We start from the raw sequence: 25,408 nt of genomic DNA on the forward strand, positions 1-25,408 counted from the left end.
AATATGAATCAAACTAAATTAAATTCCAAAATTTTAGTTCAATTTAATAAGTTTAATTCTGCCAATTCTGATTTTGACTAAATATATAAGATATGTACCAACAAGCAACAAAAATGCCCTCTGTATATATTAATTGCACATTAAATAATGGGATCCAGTTGTGTCCCAATAAACTAAAGTATCCCTGAGCTTTAATCAACTACTAATTCATTATACTCTTTTATAATCTGATAATCACTATCACATTACATAAAACAAAAGTAGCTAGCTTTATTGATTCCCCAGCCCTTAAAGAAGAATCATATCTTTTGGAGTCTAATGCAAACAAAATCAAGAAATTTAACAATTAATAACAGCCCGAACTTTAAATCTTGACAATGCGAGACACAAACTATCAACTTTTTTTTACAATTAAGAACACCAAGCAATTTTTTCATAAAAAATGCTAATGTAAACACCAGAATATATACTTTTACGGCGTCTCCATCGGGATTTTTTTGTTGAAAAATTATTCAATGTTTCAAGTTGCAAAAAAATAATAGTTCAAATTTTTTACTTAAAGTCTCTGTTATAATTGCAAAAAACGTTAAAACTCTTATCTTTTATTACAGATTAAGAACATGACAGGCACCGCCAATTCGTCGGCAATCACACAAGTTAGTAAGTTGCACCCATTCTCACAAGAGAACTATAGCTCAAAGAATCAGTAGGCATGGTAGATTTTGGTGGAAACATTATTTCAGTATATAAACACTAACCTTACTGCAAGTTCAATAGTAGAAGCTAACTATCATCGTTCAGTAACTCACAAGTAGATTGTTCTCTTATTATACGTAAGCGACATGTTTCTAAGAAACTAGTTGGACCATTATCCAGGTGACTTTTACACAGTAAAACAAAAACACTCAAGTTTCATCAGTTAACAGAAAAGAGTTGTATCCAACTATTTCGTGCTGCAGAAATTACGAATTCAGGGGGGAAATAATGTACTCGTGTATTCAAGTGTGCAAACAATAGATATGTGAAATAACAAGCACCAGCAAACACGAGGTTAAGGATGAAACAAAAAGAAAAAGAAAACGACAAACCGAAGAACAACTACAAACCACTTGGATTTGCTTTAATCTAATTTCTTTTTAAATTGAACTTCCCATGGAGATTGAAAACTCAAAGGTTTCAATTATTGAATTTGCTTTTATGTAATTGGGAAATCCATCCAAGTGGTTTCAACTAATTAATCTCGCATGAACATCCATTAAATAAATAGGAAATGCACCTTAGGTAATTTATGTTTCACAAATTGCATAACAAGTTATCAACTATCAATTAATTTTGCGTCGATCATGAAGGACAGGTAGGTCAATAATTCCCTAGTTGAAAAGATGAAGCGCAACAGCTTCATCAGTAAGTCTTTTACATGTATGGATTCGAACTCCCATTATTTCAGAGCACTCTTACGGAAAAGTTGACGAAGTTCCAAAAGTTCATTTTTGTTTGTTGTTGGAGTTATATCGTATGAAACGACCACCTCAGCTGAAGAGAGGGAACTTTATTTCCTCATTTACAATGTAGAACAAACACAAAAATCAATACCAAATATATATGATCAGCCGAAAATGTGTATTTCATTCTCTTTAATCTAATCTACCCTTATCCGATACAAGAATAGAAAATGAAACATATATTAGCAGCTAATTACCTTTATAAGCACAAAATAAAATCAAAGAAGAAAAAACACGAAAAAGGGAAATATCATACAAAGGCTTAGCAGAGCAAATTAGTAAAAGCAGAGAGAAAGCATACCATTTTCTTTTCTCCCTCTCTCTCTCTATTCAGTATCCGAAGGTAAATTTGTAGGAACAAGTAGAGGGTCGATAGGTAACTCTGAAGAATCCAGAGCTAGAAGTGAAGAGTCCAACGTTACCGGTAAAGATGCTGCAATATCTGCAATATCGGAAGCTTCAGATTCTTCCTGCATTAATTTTTGCAATCCAGGTTTCAGTTCATTGTTACAAAACTCCTCATATTCACCTCTATCGCCTCCTTTCTTCTTTACCTCAACCACCACCAATTTCGGAGTTAACTCGAATATCTCAGCTGCAATAGTTAACGGGCCTTTAACACCTTCCCTGGACCCCTCCAAACTCACTCTACAATCCTTTTTCCTCACTGCAAAGCTTACAACTTTCGCAATCTCCTCCAACTTCGATATAATTTTAGACACAGGAGCTCCCGAAACAAATCTAGCTCCATCCCCACCTTCCTCAAACAACCCGGACAAATCAAACCCGGGCGAAAACGAAATAATATCAAAAGCATTTAAACTAGCAGGTCTAGGCAATGAAGTATTAACCCTTCGTCTAGTTTCCCATTCGGAATCCGATTCTGACAAAGACTGATCGGAACACGAACCAGTGTCATCTTTATCCAATTGCTGACCACCACCATTCTCAATATCATCAAAGCTAAAGAATTTATCATCCTCAATATAAAACTTAATATGCTTAAACCCTTTTTTAAACCACTTATTCTCCATAACATCAGGAATAGCTATCCTAGTTTCAGGGTTTATATCCAAAAGCTTAGTTAAAAGCCTAACTAACTCGTGAGAAAACCATCTAGGACATCTAAAATCACCCTTATAAATCTTCTTATACATAACCATAATATTCTGATCATGAAAAGGTAAATAACCAGCCATTAAAACAAACAAAATTACACCACAGGACCAAATATCAACCTTAGCAGCATCATACCCTTTTCGAGCAAGAACCTCGGGGGCAACATAAGCCGGCGTCCCGCAAAAAGTATGAAACAACCCGTCCTGTCGAATCTGATCAGACACAGCACTCAATCCAAAATCCGAAACCTTCAAGTCCCCATTCTCATCCAGCAGTAGATTCTCCGGCTTCAAATCGCGGTGAAAAACGCCCCTAGCGTGACAAAAGGAAACCGCCGATACCAATTGCTGAAAATATTTTCTCGCAACTTCTTCTTTTAATCTACCTTTAGCAACTTTGTTAAACAGCTCACCGCCCCTGACATATTCCATAACAAAGTAAATCTTGGCCTTGGTAGCCATAACTTCGAATAACTGAACTATATTCGGGTGACGAACGCGTCTCAGAATTGAAATTTCTCGCTTGATGTGGGCGATTAAACCGCCTTTTAAAATTTTTTCTTTGTCGATTACTTTGATTGCTACGCTTTCGTTTGTTTTTACATTGCGGGCGTGGTAAACTTTTGCGAAAGTTCCGTGGCCGAGAAGCTTGCCGATCTCGTAACGGCCTAAGAGAAGGGGTTGGTTTGGGGCGGTTGGATTTTTTGTTGCCATAAAGATTGAAAATTTGATGGGAATTGAGAGATTTTTGATGTGGGTTTTGGTTGAATTTTTCAGGGTGGGGATTAGAAATGAGAAAAGATGGTGATTAGGGTTTGGAAATTCTGTTTTTGTGAAGATGGAGAAGATGAAAAATGAGCTTAATTTAGAGGATTTTGGTTTTGGTTTTGTGAGTGGCGTAAAACTGTGTAAAGGGAGAAACTTTTTATTTTTTATTTTTAATGAGAAATTAAAATTGATGCTTTTGTAAGGAAAAGGTATATACTACTCCATATCAAAGCAAACTGGAACTTTTGCTTTCTGTTTTTTTAATTTTAATTTCAATATTTTTAATGAATTTTTAATTTTAATTTGGGGATCCAATTTGTTTTACTACTATTTATGTCGGTTTCTTTCTTGTGACTGTGTTATCAGCATTTTAGATTTTAGTTTAAGGAAAAAAAAATTTCTTTTGACACCAAAAAAGAAGAGTACTAACTGAAAATCTAGTATATTATGTAGATTTGACAAAACATTTTAAAGTAAATTTTTGACATCATTCACCTTTGGATAAAAGAAAAGTTTATATGGTCATTCTTAGGTAGACTAGACTCAGTTCATCACGTCATCCGTAAACTAAACCAATCATATCATAACATCTCATTAAAATGATGGTATTCTTATAATTTCGTTTGTTGTTTGCATATACTTTTAAATAATGATATTATAAGAGTACCTCAATTTAATAAGTTGTTATGATACGATTGGTTTAGTTTACAAATGACGTGGTCAACTGAGTATACCTAAGAATTTTTCCTCCATTTATGATCAATCATTGGAATGTTATTTGATAAAAAATATATTTTTCTTTGTTTTTTGCAAGTTAAATGATTGAATTTTATGATTTAGAAATATAAATTTATTTTCTAAAAATTAGTTTATAATTAAGAGTATATGTTTTATTTTAAAATATACTTCTTGCAATCTGTAGAAATAAAAGAAATAACACTTTTAAAAAAATAGTTAAGTACAATCAATTTATGATAATGTTATCAAAATATTTGTTTTAAATTTTTTACTCCCTCCGTCCCAATAGAGTTGTCCACTTTAAAAAAAAAAATTTGTCCCAAAATACTTGTCCACTTTCAAAAAGTAACTAACTTTTACACTCAATTTTCCTATATTACCCCTATTTAAAATTTACTAATTGGTAAATTGAAAGTGGACCCTATATTAAATAGGGGTATGACAAGAAAAGTAAGGAAAATTTTGCAAAACCCATGAACAATAATTGCTTTTCTTAAACTGTGTGATAAAGGTAAAGTGGACAACTCTATTGGGATGGAGGGAGTAAAATAATACTATTAATTGATGATTTGAAAGGTTTTTTTTAATGATGATGTTTTGAAAGTTAAAAGGCATATTAATGTGATATGAGAAATTTTCAAATTTATTTTAATGGTTTTGTATTTAAATACAGTAAGATTTATTTTTATGGAACAGAAAAATATAATTTATATGAAACAAATACTGCATAAATTACTGATTTAAATAAAATAATTGGTTGATAAATGTTATTCCATCCATTTTATGTTATTTGTCGCTTTGGAAAACAATTACGCTTTAAAATATTAAAAGACTATTTATTGTTATTTTTTAAAATTTTAACCAATAGTAATAATAATATAAATTAATATAAATAATTTAATAAAATATATAAATGATTATTTTTTATATAAATAATTATTTTTTTAAAATTAAATAAAATAGTCTAAAGCATAAATATCATGAATCCAAAGGAGTAGGTTACATACTGTGAAGTTGACACTTTCTTCCAGTATTGTAAGTATCGCTACTCCATAAGGCACAAAAGCTGCTAGTGTTGACATCTTTATTAATCATCTAATTACATTATTTTTATAAATTGTTTTTTATGTCCAATGCTATTTATATCTAAATATAATTAATTTTTCTTTAATTTATTAAAATTATTTATCTATTTGTTTATTAGTAAAAAAAAATTTTTGACTGTGGTAGAATCTAGTTACGTTAGTAGTTAGTGGTTAGTAGTTAAACTTTCATTTTAATTCAGCCTTAAACACTGGCTCTACTGAAATTCGAAACCGAAATCTCAGGTATGCACTGGAGCGCCTTAGAAAAATGATATCTATTATTTAGATATTTTGCTAATGTCTATATATTCATTTGAAAATAAAAATTTAAAAATATCTGTAAGTCGTTATATATAGAGAAATTTTCAGATAAAATAGTCAAACTTTGTTTCTGTAACTCGCCACGTGTAATCCAGTAGTGCGCTTATGTATTCGTGCGCCACACATAAGCAATTGTAAAGCAGCGCGTCAGTAATTGTGTACAGAAAAAGCTTAAAAATATTGATTATATAAATTAAATAACACCGTTGGATCTTCTTCTGTGGCAAGATCAAGACTGATCGACGGTATTTTCGGAGCTTATTTATGAAAAACAAGTGGGATTTTATCAGTCGGTTACTTTTTAAAATGATCCCGTGAAGCTAGGGTACACTTCATTTCTGGTAAGGGTGGCAACAAGTCAACTTAATGGACGGTGATCCTTTCATCATCAAGAAAACTTGACGGAGTAAAATAGAAAAATAAACACTAATTTAATTAATTTGTAGAATAAAATATTGAGAAAACTGTACACGTGGCCTGTGAGTTGGCACATATGAGGAGTGCAGCTGTAGACGTGTTGCCAATGTTGGTGTTGACGATCCGTCATATATACACCCAATTTGTATAACGTTTTCTTGCCTCCACATATCTATTCTATTCTAATACTCATAGTATATTATTCAAATTTAAAATATTATTGAAAAATATTTTCAAGAGTGTTTATCCCATGCAACTGTTTCGCCACGTTATTTTTACATTAAGCCAATGAGCATTTGCGATAGAGAATTTTTTAATTATTACTCACTTTTTTAAATATTTAATTTTTCACATAGTTAACGCACAATTGATTTGTTGTAAGAATGACATGGCGCAACGGCTGCGTGCAATAATTTTTTTATTTTCAATATCTTAAATATTCTTCTTGAAAATGAAACATAACCTAGGAAAATGCAGCAACTGTTGTTGCAGTTTTCATGCTAACATAAAGACATGTAATTTCAAGCCAATAAACCAACTAAAATAAGTATAACTCTTCCAACTTCATTAGGATGTCAAAATATGTTGTTGAATTTTGCTCTTATTGTATCAATCCATTTTAATGATGCGATTAGAATCAATATACATATAATAAATTTAATTAATTGTGTCAATAAATTTTAATCCTAACACGACGTAATAGAGGATATACAAGTTGTTGCCTGCATCCAAGCTAACTGCTCCATCAATGCTACCGTTGTCTAACATTTAAATCACCAAAATTCTAATTTAGTGACAGCTCTGCAGCTCCAGCTCAGTATCAGCTGGTTACACAGCAATACACTTGTTGCATGAGACAATTATTCTTGTGTGATATTAAATTTACTAAACCAATTTTAACTGTGTATAAATAGAATATTAGCTTTAAATTTAGTATTTAATTTGTAATGTTACAATACCAATTAATGTAGTTTTAGTTCTTTGTTTCTCTTCAAAACAGTTACAACATGAATATAAAATAAAAGGTTAATTATATATAAAATCACCACCTCTATATGTTTTTTTATTTTAATTACATCTTTTAAAAAATATCAAATAAAATCACCACCTTTCATTTTTTGCCAAATCTATCATCGATGAGAAAATCCGGTATCTTTTTCTTCCCATATAAATGTCCTAATTATCTGACTAATGCTCTAATTAACACAAAAAATAATCTTTCTCTTTCTTTTTCTCTTTTCTTGTTTATTCCGGTTGTCGAGTTAACAAAAATACACCGAATTTTCACATTCGTGATAGATTTGGAAAAAAATGAAAGGTGGTGATTTCATTGAATATTTTTAAAAAGACGTGATTAAAATTAAAAAACGTGTATAAGTGGTGATTTTATATAAAATTAACCTTAAAATAAATAACATATAATATGATATGATATGATTAACACATTAAGATAAACAAACAATATGATTGATATAATCCATTTAACATGAACTATTTAAGGCATATGAAATATAAATAGAAATTTATCTATCTATATTTAAATTATAAAATTTTAATATAATTAGTATAGTTCAGAAAGATATTAGAGAAATTCACAAGTCAATAAACGAATTGATATATTTTTAATACAGCCCACTAAAATTCAATACCAATTCGTCAATTTTACATATTTGGTAAATCTAATTACCATGTCATGACAATTTTGACAGCCCCAAACTTCAACAAGTGTATTTCTTTAACAATAATCATTTCGAGTATTATCATTTAAAATTGTTTTTATATCAAAATGAAAAAGAGGTTTATTTATACTTGAGTAAAGACTTTAATTAGACGAATTTTCGCACTTTTTCACAAAAAATAGTTGGAGTAAGTTAATGTTGGGCCTTGCTACATATGAAAATGGCTTATTGTAAATGTTTCAGCCCATTTCTAGATTTTTAGCCTCTGAATTGTGGGCTAGCTTAAAGCCTTTTAACGGGGAGAAAAATTGACAAATACTCTACATATATAAAAATATTGTAAATTTTACTAGAGCAAAAATCAAAATTGAATAATGCAGTTACCAAATTTCAGATTGCATAAATATCAATTTTAATATAGGAAATACGGTTTTCATGAAAATAGGAAACCAATTGTTATGGTATTTAATATCTCCTATAAATGGGCAAACTAACATATTGAGAAAATATTTTCAGGAATCTTCAAGATTCATTAATAGAAATAACGGCAAATATTAAACAAACCTCCCATATATAGCAGTAACTAAAATCTTTACAAACATATACTCATTTGAAAAAAGCAAATCAGAAACTATTGAGAAACCAAAAAAAATCAGCAAGGAAGACAACCAACAACTCATCAATTCTAAAAGGTTAGTATTTTCTGAAAATAAAAAGAAGCTAATTATGAACAGTTGATTGATATTATGTGTTATAATTGGTGAATTATATGTGAGCCAATGATTTGAAAGAACGAATGATTTTAAATAGTTGTGATTCAAAAGAAAAAAAAATAAACAATGAATAGCTGAAATTTTATTTCGTAATTGGTTAATTACATGCTTGTATCATAACAATAAAAAAAAATATTAAAGAAATTTCATGGTTTTTTTTTTATGCATTATAAAATAGATTAAAACATGCTTCTGTAAATTTTTATTCCAAAAAAAAAAAAATTTTTAAATTTGTTTTATAAATAATTGAAGTTAACGAAAGGTTAACTAATGTGATTTTTAACAAATATATATATAACGGAGTATGACAGGTAAATGATTTGATTTCCTATTTCAATCATTCTGTTTTTATAAAAAAAATTAAGTAGTTAACCTATAGTTAACTATTAGTTTACTCATAGTTAACCAACCTCAGTATTTTAATTGTACTAATCACTTGTGTTGAATCAGGTACTCCACAATGATATCAAATATTGCTAAATCTGTTAATGCAGCAATCAAATCAGCAAATTACCTATTGCAACACTTTTAGAGTATTTAGGATTTGAGTTCAAGAATGGAGCTACAGAAATAGAAACATAACTTCTTATACTTAAGTAAAGCAGAAGAAAAAATTAGGGATAATTATGCCATAATCTTCAAATGAAGATAATTATATATTTTTTTAATAGTTGTATTTGAATTATATACTATTAGATTGAGATTATTATTTGAATTAAAATACGTATTCCATTCACATGTTATTTATAAATTTAGTAATTGAAAGCTATCTTTATGTGGACATTTGGTTAACTGTTAGTTAACTAATATTATACTACTTTTCATTTAAAAAAATAGCATACTACTTATAATTTAACTAATAGTATATTACTTATCATTTAAATAAGATAATAGTATAGTACTTATAATTTAACTAATAGTATACTACTATTAGTTAACTAATAGTACACTACTTTTCATTTGGTTAACTGTAAATTAACTAATAGTTAATTATTAGTTGATTAATAGTATATTATTGTGAAAATAATAATAATAATAACAATAATAATAGTAATATATTATAATCAAATAAAATTATAACATGGGTAATATGACTAAATAGTAAACAAAATATAATATACGTTTGATAATAACAAAATATTCTGAAAACAAAATAAAAGCAAAAAAAACTTACCTACAAATCAGTTACAAAATACTAACTGTTTTCAAATTATAACTAAAAACAAAACCTAAAACTTCCAAAACTATAAAGACATCTAATTCTTCTGCCTCCCCTTCAACTTTGGTTTCGGTTCCACTTCCTCATCGCTATCAATGTTGCTCATTTGCTTCATTTTACCATATTGATAAAACATGAAAGAAATACATTCACGATGACTTTCAATGGGCAAGGCTGTTGGAATTGGAAGATTCTGGATCAAATGCTCAACAAAAGCCAATACAAAACGCTCCGCAATCACTAAATAAAAATGCAGAATTATAAGTAATAATACATTAAAAAATAAAATAAAATTATGTGTTAAAAAACTTACCTATTCTGTTCGGTTGATAGATCAAAAAACTTACAAATTTATTTTTCTGTTTAAAAAACAAACTAATTAACTATTAGTTACCACATAAAGTCAATTCAGATAAATAACAACCAATTAAACATTAAATAACTATCAGTTAACAATTAACAACATGAATATACAATATAAAAATTCACAAAAAGAAACTAACACATAAAAACATTCGACTCTTAGTTCAGCTATAATTAATCATCAGACAACTACATATTAACTCTTACACATGTAACAAACAATAAAATACATAAAAAAATTAAAACTAACACAACAAACACATAACCGATCCTACATATTTCAAAATTAGCAACGAGAACACACAAATACAGAGTTCATAAAAAGGGTTTAACACATAAATACATTCTACTCTTGATTCACCTATAGTTAACCATCAGACAACTACATATTAACCATAAAACAGATTATAAACATCTAGCATGCATTAAAAAAATTGAAAACTAACGTAACAAATGCATGATTTTAACACAGCTAAACAAAATAACCAAATAGATAACATTTAGTTATACAAACCTAAATACGTTATTGAATCACATGAAACAATTAACAAGAATCCATTAAAGGTAAAAAAAATAAAGAATTTTAAAAAAATTCTTAACAGTAATATGAGGAGGAGGAACAATTTTTTTTTCTTTTGCTTATCAGTGACTGTGAATGCTTCAAATCACTATAGCTTTATTCTTGATTAATAAGAACTCGATTCTTACTTGAAGTTGGAGCATCACTAAAATCAACCTTCCGTTTGCTAGATACCCTCTTCGATTTTTCCATTGCGGGTGTCTTTGTTGGGGATAATTTCATATCAGAAATATTTGTTGAAGACGACCTAGTTTTCGGTATTTCAGATTTTGTGTCAACTTAAAATCAAATAAATGGGAAAGATTTGAAAAGTGGGATTGTGGAGTTATTTGTGGAGATATTTCCGGCGAGATTTTTGAAGAATCTATTTGAAATGGGAACATGCAATCTCACTTTGGAAAGAGGAGGTTACCATTTCAGTTAAAGGTTTTTTTCTAATTTGAAAAGTCTATAATTGCTAACCAAAATCATTAAAATCAAATAAAAAAAAAGGCAACCGTAAATCTCAAGAATGATTTTTGGGGCCGTACTTTTCTAATTAAAAAGGCCAAAACCCGTATGTGGGCTAATTTTCTCTTTAACGGGACGAATGTTCCTCCGTGAAATTGCAACGACAAATCGTTTTCTACTTTTCTCTTCTTTTTGAATTGCCAAACGATAACTCTGGTTCCTGGTCGCGTCTGATTGCGAAAGTATCTCAAGCCTAGCAACCAGGTACTAGTCTCCTTCTTTAAGTTCAGTTCAATTCGTTCGAGCTTCACATATATCTTTGTTCTTGTCTTATCATGCCTTAAATTTTGCTGCTGTGCTAATTTGTTATTATGCCTTTAACCTGTTCGATTAAATTCCCCAATGAAAAATTAGTGTTTATTTGTTTTCTGGAAAGGTAATTCATCGAAGTAAGAATCGAAAAAGATGGCAGAAATAAGTATGGGTGTGCTCATAGACATCGTGGACGAGGATTGGATGAGAGACTCTTTGCCTGATGATGGTAAAAACTAATGGACAATGGCTCTTACATTTCATTTAAATAAGTTTTTTGGCCATACTTGCGGAACAAGCATGCTTACTTGTTGTCTGAAGATTCTCAGATAGATTACAACTTCTTATAGGATATGGGTCACTCGGATTACTGGTAGTTACAGAAACGTCGCTATGTTTTATTTTGTTATAACGGGAGATCACTGCGGAGGATTCACGATAACTGGTACACTAGAGGTGCGTCCTTCCCGGTCCTCTTGTACTAGGGAAAGGAGTTCAATTTTGTTATAAAAAGGTCATTGTACTTAATCATGAATTACAAAAAGTTAACTGAACTATGTCCCTTTTTGAAATTACGGCTTGCCATGTAAGCAAAAACAGTGTGTTTTAGTGTGAAAACGATGAGTTTTATACGGGTGACCTCGCATTGTAATTAAATGCTAAGTTTGGTGACCTTTTTATATCAAAATGAAACATAATGACCTTTTTGTAACTACCGGTAACCCCAAAGACTCGGGGTGTTTAATATCCACTTCTTGTAATATGCATTGCTAGATTATTTAAGTCTATGCTCGTTTTGTTATTTTCTGTTAATGCAGATCTCCCATTACCTCCTGTGCTCGCTGTTCGAACAGATGATGCTGAAGATTCGAGTATGTAATTTCTTGATTAGCACGCTTTAGTTCTCCACTGGCAATGCGTTATACGCAATGGCACAAACTGTTTCTACGCATAAAAACATAGTTAGCATTTTAAGGCTGGCTTGGCTAAGCTTGACTACTCAAAATAGCGAAAATTGGCATTTGATTGTCCTTTTAGTTTTTATTTGCCCTTTTCGAACATTATCGTATCTTTTTGTTGATCATTTAATTTAACTCTTGTTTGAATTTGGTTTGATCTTTCAGATCAGGAGACTCAACAAGTTGGTGGAGGAGATACTTGGCATGATCCTGCATTAGGAAATCAGTGAACAATTCTGGCAGTATTGGAGTGTAATTCTGTTCTGTTGTTAAAGAATTGGCTGTCGGACTTGCTTGTATGGTTATTGACTTATTGTGAATGTTTTTATTTTATTTAAACTGAACTGTTATGTATTATGTAATGGAGTTGAAGCGTCCTGCTGGATATCATGAACTCATAAACTTAAGCTTTGTTTGAATCAAATTATTGTCTTTGCAGTAGGACTTTCACTGTTTTTGGTAATAGATGTGTTTATTTGTGACGGACCGACTAGTCTCGGTTTATCATCAACATACCCAGTCTTCAGAGGCGGAATTAGGATTACAAGTTAGGGGAGCTAATAATACAGATTTAAATTTGAAGAAGGTTTTTTTTAAACTAAGTTTGAGATCAGAGGGCTAATTATATAAAAATTTAGAAGTGAAAAGCACATTTTGCAAAAAAACAGTTTTGGAGGGCAGTTGTCCCCTCATCCTACAAGGTATTCTGCCCCAGCCAACGCTGATCCATCATAAACCTATCGCACACAAAAATGCCGAACAATTTATAAATAGTCGAAACTCAAAACCTGTAAGATAATGGCATTTCAATTGATTGAGTTGTATTAATACTCGTATTGATTTATAAGAACCTTCGACATGACTATAGTATATAGTATATTTTTTTTTAAAATAGATATAATGTGAATATTAATTCAAAAACTCTATCTAACCAAAAATATTTCTCACACTCCCATGTCCATCTTTGCAAACAATGGATTATTTTATCTGCTATGTTGCCATGTTAAGCATTGCTAATCAAATTTTTAAGTACTATCTTAATCGAATAGATAATAAAAATCAAATTTTTGCATTCTCTAGTGGAAGTTTAGGTGGGAAGGTAGAGTTTAGATATATTTATAAAATAAAATCTTAGTTGTGATTAATTCGTTTGGAATGTTGGTTTGGGAGTATGTGGATTAGGTGATGTGCACTCAATCCAACTTATCTCCAAAACAATTCATAAACATATTTTATTAAGGAACTGAAAAAAACAAAGAAATGTACCCAAAATGCACGTGAGAGAGCAGGTGAGAAGCATTCACTGACTAGAGGTGGAGCAAGTCTGCCTGCAGCATTTCATTTAATCCATTGGGATGTGTTCTGTCCATTAAAAATATACATTTTGGTCCCTGTACTTATCAACTTTTTATAATTGAATTCCTATATTGTTAGTACCTGTCCATATTAAGTTTCTGTACTTTTTAACTTATAGACATTTTAGGTTCTTCCGTTTTGAAAATCACTTAACGTGTTGTTAGTGCGATTCAAATAAGTTTTAATATTTATAGTTATTCTTTAACTATGTTAATATTCAGTGCTTGCATTTTGAATTGGGCTATTTTTTTTAATAACAAATCATAGGTTTTGTCAGTTATAGCCAAATCTTTCAAAATCGTCAGAATTAGCCCATTTTAAAATATTCAGACCATTTTCTAGCTATTTAGGTTAATCTTGCATGTAATGACTTAGGACTAAATTTAAATAATGGCTAGAAAAGGTTCCGAATATCTTAAAATGGGCTAATCTTGACGATTTTGAAAGATTTGACTATAATTGTCAAAATTCACAAAGGTTTGGTATTAAAAAAATAGCCTTTTTTTTTAATTTTATTGCTATTAATTTCCTAAATTATAATTAACATCGTTAACTACTTTTGTAATAACAAAGGAGTTCAATGTATATAAAATTAAAAGTGCAAGAACTTAATATTGAAAATACAGAAGTATAAGAATCCAATATCTAAAACAAAATAAGTACATGGACTTAAATATATGTTATGCCAACTACGTCACTTTTGATTTTGAAATTAAAATAAAATTTGTTTCAATTTGGAACAATGATGTGAGAGTTCGATTGTGCTTGTATTGAATCACCCAAGCAGGATAGTCTGTAGTAAATTTGCACACATGCCATGTTTTGTCATGGGTGTGCATATATATTTTGACTAACACTGTTTGGAATATCGGATTAGTTAATTTCATTTCATAACTTGTTCACTTTGTTAATTGCTTCTTGGTTGATATAAATTAATGTCACACCCATTAATTCAAAATTAGGTGATTAATCATTGTTGCTAGTTAAAAATAGATTGCAAACAACCCGAGCGGAGCACGATAATGACAAACTAGAGTTTAAGATCGAGTGTATTATAGAAACTCGAGTTCCATTCATGTTCTCCGAGTCGATATAAAATGATGAGTTAACTTGAAATAACTCGTAACTAGTCCATCTCGTTTACATCCTAATAGAGTGTAGAGTTTTGGTAAAAGAGCTGTAGTTTTTGAAAGTACACAAGCATATTTTGTTTGTCAAGTGCAGCATTTTTCTGGGGATATGTTTATTTAGTTTATACTATATAGTACAATTTATATAATATTCAAACCTTCTGATACATTTTAATACAATTAAAATAATTTATGTAATTACTATACAATTCAATAATGTGGACAGCCAGATAACATAAGCAGGAAACAGTTAGTAGTGAGTTGAAGATGATGCTAGAATCTTACACCCACAATGGCCCAAAAAGAATTACTAGATAAAGTAAAAGATGATCGAATCTATATTTAACCATTACAAGACAGAAATAAACATGCTAAGAAACACATGAAAATGCAATGCAATTAACCCCATAATCTATCTCACTAACATGTTCTAATAATTCATTAGTAGTTAATTAATTACTATTATTTAGTGATTTTGTTAAGGTACAATTCAAAAGTTTATTCTATGTGAAAGATGAGTAGCTATTTGTGGAGAATACACGCCAATTCTTTTTGTTTCCAATTCCAACTATCCCTTTTTATCCTTTGAAGTTAGAATACTGTTTATTTAAAAAAAAAAAAAAACGAACTGATCAATTCAACATATTCGACTATAAATATATAGTGGCGGACTTAAAATTTTGTTTCAACTAGGGTTTAATATATAGTCCATCTCTCATCTTCCGACAGTCCGGACCTAACTTTTCTCTAGCTCTGAATCACTGCAAATCTTATTTTTTTCTCATGAAATTTTTTGACAGTAATGTTAAAGATAATCCCACATTGCTTAGAAAAACAAATATAAATGAGTTTATAAGTGTGAAGGTTCAACCACCTACGAACTAGTTCTAGTTATTAGGTTATGGTTGAACCTAAACACTCTCATAAGCATGTGGGTGAATTATTACATTCTCACCAATTTATAATTAATTACTCTCATCAATATTTCTAATATGGTATCAGAGCGGGTCTGGCCCGAGATCTTAATTTGCTGGTTGTCCGTCTGGATGTCCAGTCTCAGCGGCCCGGTCCGGTGTTGCCGCTGCGTATTAAATCAAAAAATTTCAGTGGGTCTGGCCTGGATTCTTAATTTCCCGGTTGTCCGTCTGTATGTTCATTCCCAGCGGCCCGGTCCGGTGTTGCCGCTGCTTGTTAAATCAAAAAGTTTCAGTTTCAGGAGTAGTCAATTTCAAGTGACAACTGGATGTACAGTCCCGGTTGCACTTGAGTGGGAGTGTTAAAGATAATCTCACATTGCTTAGGAGAACAAATATAAATGAGTTTATAAGTGTGAAGGTTCAACCACCTATGAACTAGTTCTAGTTATTAGGTTATGGTTGAACCTAAACACTCTCATAAGCATGTGGGTGAATTATTACATTCTCACCAATTTATAATTAATTACTCCCATCAATATTTCTAATAAGTAACTCGAACTAAAGTTTACCTTAGGGTTATTAGGGTTTAATGTGTTTAATTTTGGTTTCGATTTTAATTTTAAAACCCAAAAATAATCTAATGTTTGAATATTCTTAATTTTTATAGGATTTAAATTTAACCCAACCGATCAAAATTAAGTTTGGTTTCGGTTAAAGAATACTTTTGGTGGGTTTTGACTTTGCGCTTGCGGAAGTTCGATTTGGTCGGTTTGAGAGATCTCGACTAACCGAGCTGATTGAATGATCAGCTGAACTCTAAACCATATCTAGTGTTTACTGTTGGAGAGTACTGATGAAGTTAAAATCAATGGCCCAAGATCATTTTCTTTTTCTTCATCATACTACTATTTTACCATATGGTATTTAATTTTATACCAAAGTAAAATTTAAACTAAAACATAAGTGACAAGTCATGACATCTAAAACAATGTATTTATGAATAGAGTAAAAATAGTCAACCATAGCATGGCTACCTGATCCATGAAACAAATGGGTTCATCTAATCTAAGTGACCCACTTCCTACTGCACAATATCATTAATGAACTCATCTTCATTTCTATTTCTACCTAAAAACTACAATAAATATCATCTGCACAGCTAATAAATACACCAGTAAAACCGTAAGAGTAACACAAGAAAGTTCCTAACTTTTTACCCTACTCTAAATATTATACTATAAATTTGAAAAAAGAAAAAAAAACATGGAATTGACATCCCTTCAGTAATCACAGCCTCAGCAACCGGGGAGTTTAATTTTCTTATTTTAAGACTCCTTTTTCGAGTCAAGAGTCACTGTTGAAATATCAATTCTTTATTAATAGACCTAAAACTAAAACAATAAAAGAATTCCAGTACAATTTCGTTTCTTCTTTCTTTTCTTTTGTTATGTATTCTAGGGTAATGTTCATCCACGGTTCCTGAATTTACCTATTTTCAATAAAATCCTTTTACTTTAATTTATAACCAGAAAATCCCTCTCATTTCAATTGATAAAACGAAAAAAAAAAAAAGATCTTTACTGTCATTTTTGAAATGGTTCAACGAAAAATGATAATCTAGACTCCACAAATAAAAACAATTTATATAATGCATTGTCAGATTAGTGTTACACGACCAAATTCTTCTTAAAATGCTGTATCCATCTCGATGGTATTTCTTCTAAAACATTTTTATCATATTTTTTTAAGACTATGACAAATTGACATGTATTATTTTAATTAATAGTTTCCAAGTTTAACACTTCTAGATGAAAAATATGCAGAATTGACTGTAAGAACTTTTTGTTATATCCATGGAAATAATAGGGATTTTCTTGTCGCAAAATGAAGTAAAAAGACTTTAGTGGAAAATTACTAAAACTTCAGGGATTGTCATTTAACATTACCACCCATTTTTAAAAACATTTCAACACGCTTTAATTTATACTGTTTCTGTTATACTTAACGCCATTCTTTTTCTTCTCCAACTTCACTAGAAAAAAAAAAAAAAATCTTTTTCCTTTGTATTTAATCAACTTTCCCTCTCTTCTCCTCATTTCTTTGCCTTCCAGCATGGGAAATTGAACTCAAATCTTTAAACTTACAAAAAAATGAAAATGTTTTTCAAATTCGTCCTCATCTTTTCACTTCTCATACTTGCAACCAACTCAAAGTCCATCTGCAACAACACAACAGACCAAGAACTGCTCAAAAATGCCTTCAAATCCGTTTCCGGGTTCAATTTTTCTTGGCTCAAACCTTCAGATTCAAACTGTTCGAGTCCGCACATTCAAGAAATCAGACTCCCTTCAAGAAACTTGAGCGGAATTATCTCATGGAAGTTTTTCAAGAACATGACAAATTTGAATGTTATTGATCTCTCAAATAATTCAATTCAAGGTCATATTCCAGGTTGGTTTTGGTCTATAAAAAGCTTGAAACAAGTCAATTTAGCTAGAAATATGCTCGGAGGAAGCATAGGGTTTGCTCATAATCTAAATTTGTCCTCTATCAAAGCTCTTAATCTCTCAACTAACCGGTTCACAAATTTGGGCAAACTCTCTGGTTTTACCAACTTGCAAATTCTTGATCTTTCGAGTAATAATCTCGGTTCTTTATCTTCTGATTTTTCTAACCTGACAAAATTAGTGTCTCTCAATATTTCAAACTGTAAAATCTCAGGCTCTGTGAAAATTATCTCAGGGTTTGGTTTACTGAAATATTTAGATGTGTCTAATAACAGTATGACCGGTAGTTTTCCCGGCGATTTTCCGCCGTTGGGTGGTCTGAAATTCTTGAATGTTTCTTTAAACAACTTCACCGGAGTTGTCAACTCCAAGAAATTTGGAAGCTCTGCTTTTATTCAAGGTGGGAAATTTAATTTAACAAGAGCTAAAAACCCATCAAATTCTACTCATTTTAAACCAAACCCACATCAAAAAAACACCACCCAGAAACAAAATCATCACCCACCGGTTCACAGAACCAAAACCAAAAAACCCAAACCAAATATCAAAACTTTAACCATTTGGGTCGGTTCAATATCATTATTTTTCGTTGTCTCTATAGCTATTTGTATTTTTTGCATGTATAGAAAAAGAAAAACAGCTACAAGAAAAAAATGGGCAATCTCAACTCCAATTCAGTTGCCATTTAAATTGGAGAAATCAGGACCGTTCAGTTTCGAAACGGAGTCGGGTACATCATGGGTGGCTGACATTAAAGAACCAACATCAGCACCGGTAATCATGTCATCTAAGCCGTTGATGAACTTGACGTTCAAAGATTTGATAGCTGCCACGTCACACTTTGGGAAAGACTCACTCCTGTCTGAAGGCAGATGTGGACCCCTTTATAGAGCTGTCCTGCCAGGTGATCTCCACGTGGCAATCAAAGTGTTGGAGAATGCTAGAGAGATTACTGATGAAGAAGCTGTTGCCATTTTTGAAGGGTTTTCGAGGCTTAAACATCCTAATCTGTTGCCTCTATGTGGTTACTGTATTGCAGGTTAGTGAACGTTTTAATCTTTTTTATTTTTTTAAGGTTTTAAACTCGGTAGCACGGACACGGAAATAGGACACTCATATCCGGACATGGCGAAACGGTGTTATTTTAAGATTTTTACTTGAAGAATAACTTCAAGTGTTCAAAATGTTTCTGAAGCCTACGTGCTACCTAGGTTATAAATGGTTGGACCTAACAATATATTTAATGGAATCACGGGTTTTGAAATTTAATTGAATACAAAATTTGCTGCGATTTCGTACCGAGTGTGTAGAGTTTGTCATGTAGAAAATCTAAGACTAGGTAGGCATGATTACATTGCTTAGATTTTGGTGTTTTTGTAAGAATTTGAAAGGTGAAGCTGCTTTCAAAATCTGCTTTTTTGAATTTGGGAACTTGTTTTATTCTTTGTCTCTCTGATTTGTTTTTGTCAAATTATACTGCATTTCTGTTCTTATTAGGTCCAAAGATCTATGGTAATTGGTAAAGTCAAACCAAAAAAACGTAATTTTGCACTATGTATTTGAATTTGACATAAGTTAGATTTTCTTAAGGTCACTTAAAAAGTAAGTAAACCCTGAGTCTATGATTTTAACCAAAAATTTGAATAGAGTTCTTTTTGTGTGTAATATGGTCATAGTTAATTCAAGATAACCATGTTGATTTCAAACAAAACAATTTCTTACATTCCCTAATTATATTTTTATGTATTAGGTGATCAGAAAATTTATTTATTTTGCTAATGTGCAATTTTGACCATGAATATCACATAGAAAAATATAAATATATTGGCAAAATTTATATTTAAGTTTCTGTATTTGCTCACCTTTTGGTCTTGAATCCTTGCACTTTCTTTTGTCAACATTACGTTTCTACATTTTCAATTTTATAGATATTAGATCTATTTGCCGGGTAAATAAAATACATATATTTCATGGTCTTTAATGCGACTCAGATAGTTTTTTTATTTTAATTTTATCAAAATTAGTCCTTGCATTTTTGTTTTGTAGAATTAAGTAGTTAAATCGTTTTCTCCGTATCGATTGACATTGTTAACACCTTTTGCTACAGCCCACAAAAAAACTTAATGTCTACTAATTAAAAGTGTGAGGGCTAATTATTGATAACTAAAAGTGAAGGGATATAACAATAAAATTGGACTAATGTAGGGACCCAAAAATGCATTATAAATCATAATTGCCCCACAGAAGAAATTAAGAAGAACACGAATTGGCCCCATCAAATTACATAAATTTTAGTGTGAAAAGGAAATAACATAAATGCAACAATTAAAGAACACAGTCAATGTAATCATGTCTCTGTTTCAAATTTCTTTGCCCTAATTTTTTCACTGTAATTTTAACTTTTTAACGGCGTTACGTGTACATTACAGGTAAAGAGAAGCTGGTTCTGTACGAATTCATGGCCAATGGTGATCTCCACCGTTGGCTCCACGAGCTTCCCACACTCAAACCCAACGTCGAAGACTGGAGCACTGACACATGGGAACACCATAATATTTCTGGGTCCCACGTTTCTTCACCTGAAGAAAAAACCAACTGGCTCACGCGCCACCGTATTGCTGTTGGAGTGGCGCGTGGACTTGCCTACCTTCATCATGCTGGTTCCACTCATGGCCACCTTGTGTCGTCTAATATCCTCCTCTCCGATACGTTAGAGCCCCGAATAGCTGACTTCGGGCTTCGAAATATTGGCCCGGAAAATAAAGTGAACAGAGAAGAATCGGAAAATGCATTTGATGTATATCGATTCGGTGTCGTATTAATTGAAATATTGACGGGTAAAGAAGAAAGCGACGAGAATGTGGAATGGGTAAGGAGACTAGTAAAAGAAGGACGTGGAGTGGACGCCCTAGATGCACGATTACGAGTAATTGGCGACTCAGTGAGTGAAATGGTCGAGTGCCTCCGAGTGGGGTACCTATGTACGGCGGAGTTGCCTAGTAAAAGACCGACGATGCAACAAGTTTTGGGTTTGCTTAAAGACATCCACCCCGAGTTGAGCTGAGAACAGCTGAGCTAACTCGAGTAAGTCGAGTATTTCTATTCTCAGCGCGTAGATTGGACAATTTAGTTAGATTATATTTTGTTTTATCTTGTATTTTAATTATTATCTGAGTAGATAATTTTGGTCATGTATAGACAAAAAAATTAAAAGAAAAAAGTAAATTTAAAAAAAGAGACAAAGGGATGGTGGGGATGAAATGTTGTGAGAGAGGTGAACACATAGATCAGAGAATCCCACTTATTGTTTGTCTCTTCTTTCGGGATTTACCATCATCATCTTCTTCTCTAGGCTTTTAATCTTCTTTTATCTGTTTCTCTTTTTGGTTTTGCACTTTCTTTTATTAAATTAATTTTGTAATACTTTAGTAATATTGCTTAATTTTAATAAGTATTTTTTCAATTAAAATATAGTTAAAAAAGTATAAAACTTTGATTGTGACTAGTTTGCTACGATTAAGCGTAATGGTCGGTATTACACTAAAACTGATAAAATTATATTTTGCCAAAAAAAATATATTTCTAAGTGATTAGATCTAAATAAAATAAAATTTTAAAAAATTTTATATCAGTCCGGAATGTGATTGTTGGAACCAAAATACATCACAGTTCAAGACTTGGTGAAAGAAAGTTGAATGGACATATTTAAAAAGGGCAAAAGGCTCACTTTAGCCCCTAAGGTCGGACCAAAAGAATAAATAAGCCCCTAAGGTCAAGGTTGGCTCACTTCACACCCCGTACTTGTCCAAAACGGCTCAGATTACACTGCTGTTAGTTTCTTCAGTTAAATGATGACGTGGCATGTAAGGAAAAATTTTAAAAACATCCTTAATATTTAAAATACTTACCAATTTTATATTTATAATTTTTTTAACCATTTTCACCCTCTTCTTCACTTAAATATCAATAATTAAAAAAAATACTTAAAATTAAAATATTTATTAAAACAATTAAACACAATTAAATACTCCGAATCCTAATTAAACGTTTCATAATTCAATTAAATAAATCAAAATTTAATTAAATCAATTAAAATAAAATTTAAACCTAATTAAACCAAAAAAATTAAAAAAAATTAAAATTAAAAAAAAATCATCAACGAAGACGAACGGGACGAACCCGTTCGTCTTCTCCGGCTGTTCTTCCCCATGGAAGAACAGCCGGAGCTGTTTTTCCATGGGGAAGAACAGCCGACCTGGCTGTTCATTCCCAAAGGGAAGAACAGATTTGTTCTTCCCCATGGAAGAACAGATCCGTTCTTCCCCAAAGGGAAGAACATTAGGCTGGGCCTGTTCTTCCCCATGGGGAAGAACAGATCTGTTCTTCCCCATGGGGAAGAACAGATCTGTTCTTCCCCTTGGGGAAGAACAGGTCACAGCCGACCTGTTCTTCCCCAAAGGGAAGAACATTAGGCTGGGCCTGTTCTTCCCCATGGGGAAGAACAGATCTGTTCTTCCCCTTGGGGAAGAACAGGTCACAGCCGACCTGTTCTTCCCCAATGGGAAGAACAACCGACTGTTCTTCCCCAAGGAAGAACAGCCGACGTGGCTGTTCTTCCTTGGGGAAGAACAGCAGCTGTTCTTCCCCATGGAAGAACATATCTGTTCTTCCATGGGGAAGAACAGTCCGGAGAAGACGAACGTGTCTTCTCCGGCAAAATTTTTTTTAATTTTTTTTAATTTTTAGTTGAAATATTTGTTTGTCGGTGTGGTTTACGGTGGGTGTTCGGGAGAGAATGGGTGGATTAAATTTAATTATTTTTTTAGAATAAATTTTAATTAGTGTGATTTTGAAGCGTTTAATTGGATCTTGAAGCGTTTAATTTTGTTTTGAAATGTTTAATTGTGTTTCGATTGCTTTAATAAATAGTTTAATTTTAAATATTTTTTAATTATTAATATTTAAATGAAAAAGAGGGTGAAAATTGATAAAAAAAATTGTAAGTATAAAATTGGTAAGTATTTTAAACATTAAGGACTTTTTTGAATATTCTGCCTATATGCCACGTCATCATTTGACAGAAGAAATTAACGGTGTTAAGTTTTCGGTGTGATCTGAGCCGTTTTGGACAAGTACGGGGTGTGAAGTGAGCCAACCTTGACCTTAGGGGCTTATTTATTCTTTTGGTCCGACCTTAAGGGCTAAAGTGAGCCTTTTGCCTTTAAAAAGTTCAGCCAAGTTATATTTATCTTTAATTTTTATTTATTTATTTTTTAAAATAAGAGACTGAATCTCGTTAGGATGAATCTCGTTAGGACTCTTAATTAAAAAAAATTCCTATAAATAGTTAGGTTTATTGTATTATTTTTTATCAACACATTAGCATTCAAAATCAAAATTTAGACTTCTTATCTCTGATCTCCGGATTAAATCTTAGTTTAGTTGTAGAATTGATATTAATCTCGTTTGTATCTCAGGATTTCCATATTAATACTGTTTGTTAAATTGAACGGCGGTAAAGTCGTTCACAATTAGGATAACATTATTTAGATTCGGATTACGTCAGTCGAATTTGAAACACGTCATTCAAACCTTGTTTACCTCATCGAAAATCACACCAGTTAAAGCATTAGTATTTAAAGTTACCCATTTATAAACTCAAAGATTCGAGCGTCGATGAAAATCTTAGGGAAAAAAAACTAACTTCAATTATAAGTATAGATTTTCTTAATTACTCTCATCATGTGTCTTAAAGTTTTTGTAATGTATTTTTGATATAATTCTTCATTTTAACAGTAAAAATTGTAAAAATAGAGCACTTATTTTGTTGTGTATTATGCGCGTTTTTTTATATTTCTCTTAATACAACGTCTCTGAAAAATATTGTGTTTTATAGTTTGATGAGTTTGTAATCGATAAAAATTCATTTTACGTATGAATTTGACACAAAAGATCAATTATGATCAAGTTCATGATTTGAAAAAAAATATGTTGAATTTGACATTTTGGTTCGTTTTACCCCTTCGTTTTTAAATTATCCATAACTTTTGTCAACACGGCTCCAATATGTATTAAATGCTCCAATTATTTATTGACACCTCATATCATGAAGTAAAACAAATTAAAATATCTATTTTTAAATTTTTTTCAAATCCCGAATTTGATTTTAATCGATTTTTAGTGTCAAATTTAGGAGGTAAACTGAACATTTGTTGGAAATTTAATATAATGTGTGTTGAACTATTTTTCTTTCTTTCAATATGGAATTTTTTATTTATAAAAAGAAAAGGAAATGAATGACCCATGCATGTCAATTTCTTAGTTACGTGCTTGAAATGACATGGCATAGTGGAAAAGCACATAGAGCATTATGAAGCATGTTTTATTTATTGGCTGCCTAGGATTCCTTATGATAAGAGGCATTTACACATAACTAAGAGTTTATTGATAGCTAATTTGAATACTAAATATCTAATTAATATAGATTGATAGCTGATTTGAATTATCTATAGATTAATGTAGTAGTGATTTGTAGGATTAATTTTGTGGGCCTAGACGTCACTAACAAAATAAATCGCCTAAAGAAAACAAACAAGAGAAGAAAAGAAAAAGGCAAAAGGAGATTCTATCAAGAACATGATCACTTTAAGATGAAGAGCAAAAGATTTAATGACCCAAGAAAAATGTCATTTTCCATTTTTATGATCAATCATTTCCATACTTGTTCATACAAAATATAGCACGATCAATCTACATAAAACATATTCAAATTTTAAAAATATCATCAATATTAATAAAATTAATAATATGAATTTGTTTGTCTTAAATTTTCTATAAATTTATAATAATAAAATGTATTTCTCTTCATTTTATAGTTTTACTCATCTTTAGAGATATCAAAATAGATCGTCTACACAAATATGAATCGTTTAACGAAATAATAGGTTGAAATTACAGTTGAACGTATTTATGTCATATAACAGTCAAGCAATATATGACTCTACTGAAAATGTGTCGTGTCAGATTGACTTGTGACCCTGACTTGTTAATGGCACAACTTAAAACGTCTCGTAATATCGTATCATGTCAATATGATCTCACATGTCATCAATAAATATACTAAATATATCATGTTGGTATTATTCATACACGACCAATTTAAATAAATGAGTTGAAGTACATGTCGTGCTGGTATAACCTATATTAAACACATT

The 25,408-nt window shown here is 31.1% G+C and overlaps 3 protein-coding genes across 3 annotated transcripts; 2 read left to right on the top strand and 1 right to left on the bottom strand.

The window, feature by feature from the left end:
* Positions 1 to 1,240: 1,240 nt before the first annotated feature.
* Positions 1,241 to 3,555, bottom strand: LOC126674113 (CBL-interacting serine/threonine-protein kinase 12-like). The gene is made up of 2 exons (XM_050368491.2): positions 1,804 to 3,555; positions 1,241 to 1,547 (listed from the first exon to the last, which is right to left on the bottom strand). The coding sequence occupies exon 1, from the start codon at positions 3,332 to 3,334 to the stop codon at positions 1,829 to 1,831; it is 1,506 nt and encodes a 501-aa protein (XP_050224448.1). The 5' UTR covers positions 3,335 to 3,555; the 3' UTR covers positions 1,241 to 1,547; positions 1,804 to 1,828.
* Positions 3,556 to 11,114: 7,559 nt separating this feature from the next.
* Positions 11,115 to 12,725, top strand: LOC126671425 (anaphase-promoting complex subunit 13). Its single transcript, XM_050365195.2, has 4 exons — positions 11,115 to 11,277; positions 11,450 to 11,554; positions 12,144 to 12,197; positions 12,450 to 12,725. Exons 2-4 carry the CDS (start codon positions 11,479 to 11,481, stop codon positions 12,512 to 12,514), a joined length of 195 nt encoding a protein of 64 aa, XP_050221152.1. The 5' UTR covers positions 11,115 to 11,277; positions 11,450 to 11,478; the 3' UTR covers positions 12,515 to 12,725.
* A 4,973-nt stretch (positions 12,726 to 17,698) lies between these two features.
* On the top strand, positions 17,699 to 21,554 carry LOC126674428 (calmodulin-binding receptor kinase CaMRLK). The gene is made up of 2 exons (XM_050368871.2): positions 17,699 to 19,233; positions 20,624 to 21,554. The coding sequence occupies exons 1-2, from the start codon at positions 17,838 to 17,840 to the stop codon at positions 21,256 to 21,258; spliced, it is 2,031 nt and encodes a 676-aa protein (XP_050224828.1). The 5' UTR covers positions 17,699 to 17,837; the 3' UTR covers positions 21,259 to 21,554.
* The last annotated feature ends 3,854 nt before the right edge of the window (positions 21,555 to 25,408 follow it).

The sequence above is a fragment of the Mercurialis annua genome, linkage group LG3 (genome assembly GCF_937616625.2).
Source record: "Mercurialis annua linkage group LG3, ddMerAnnu1.2, whole genome shotgun sequence".
NCBI lineage: Eukaryota > Viridiplantae > Streptophyta > Magnoliopsida > Malpighiales > Euphorbiaceae > Mercurialis > Mercurialis annua.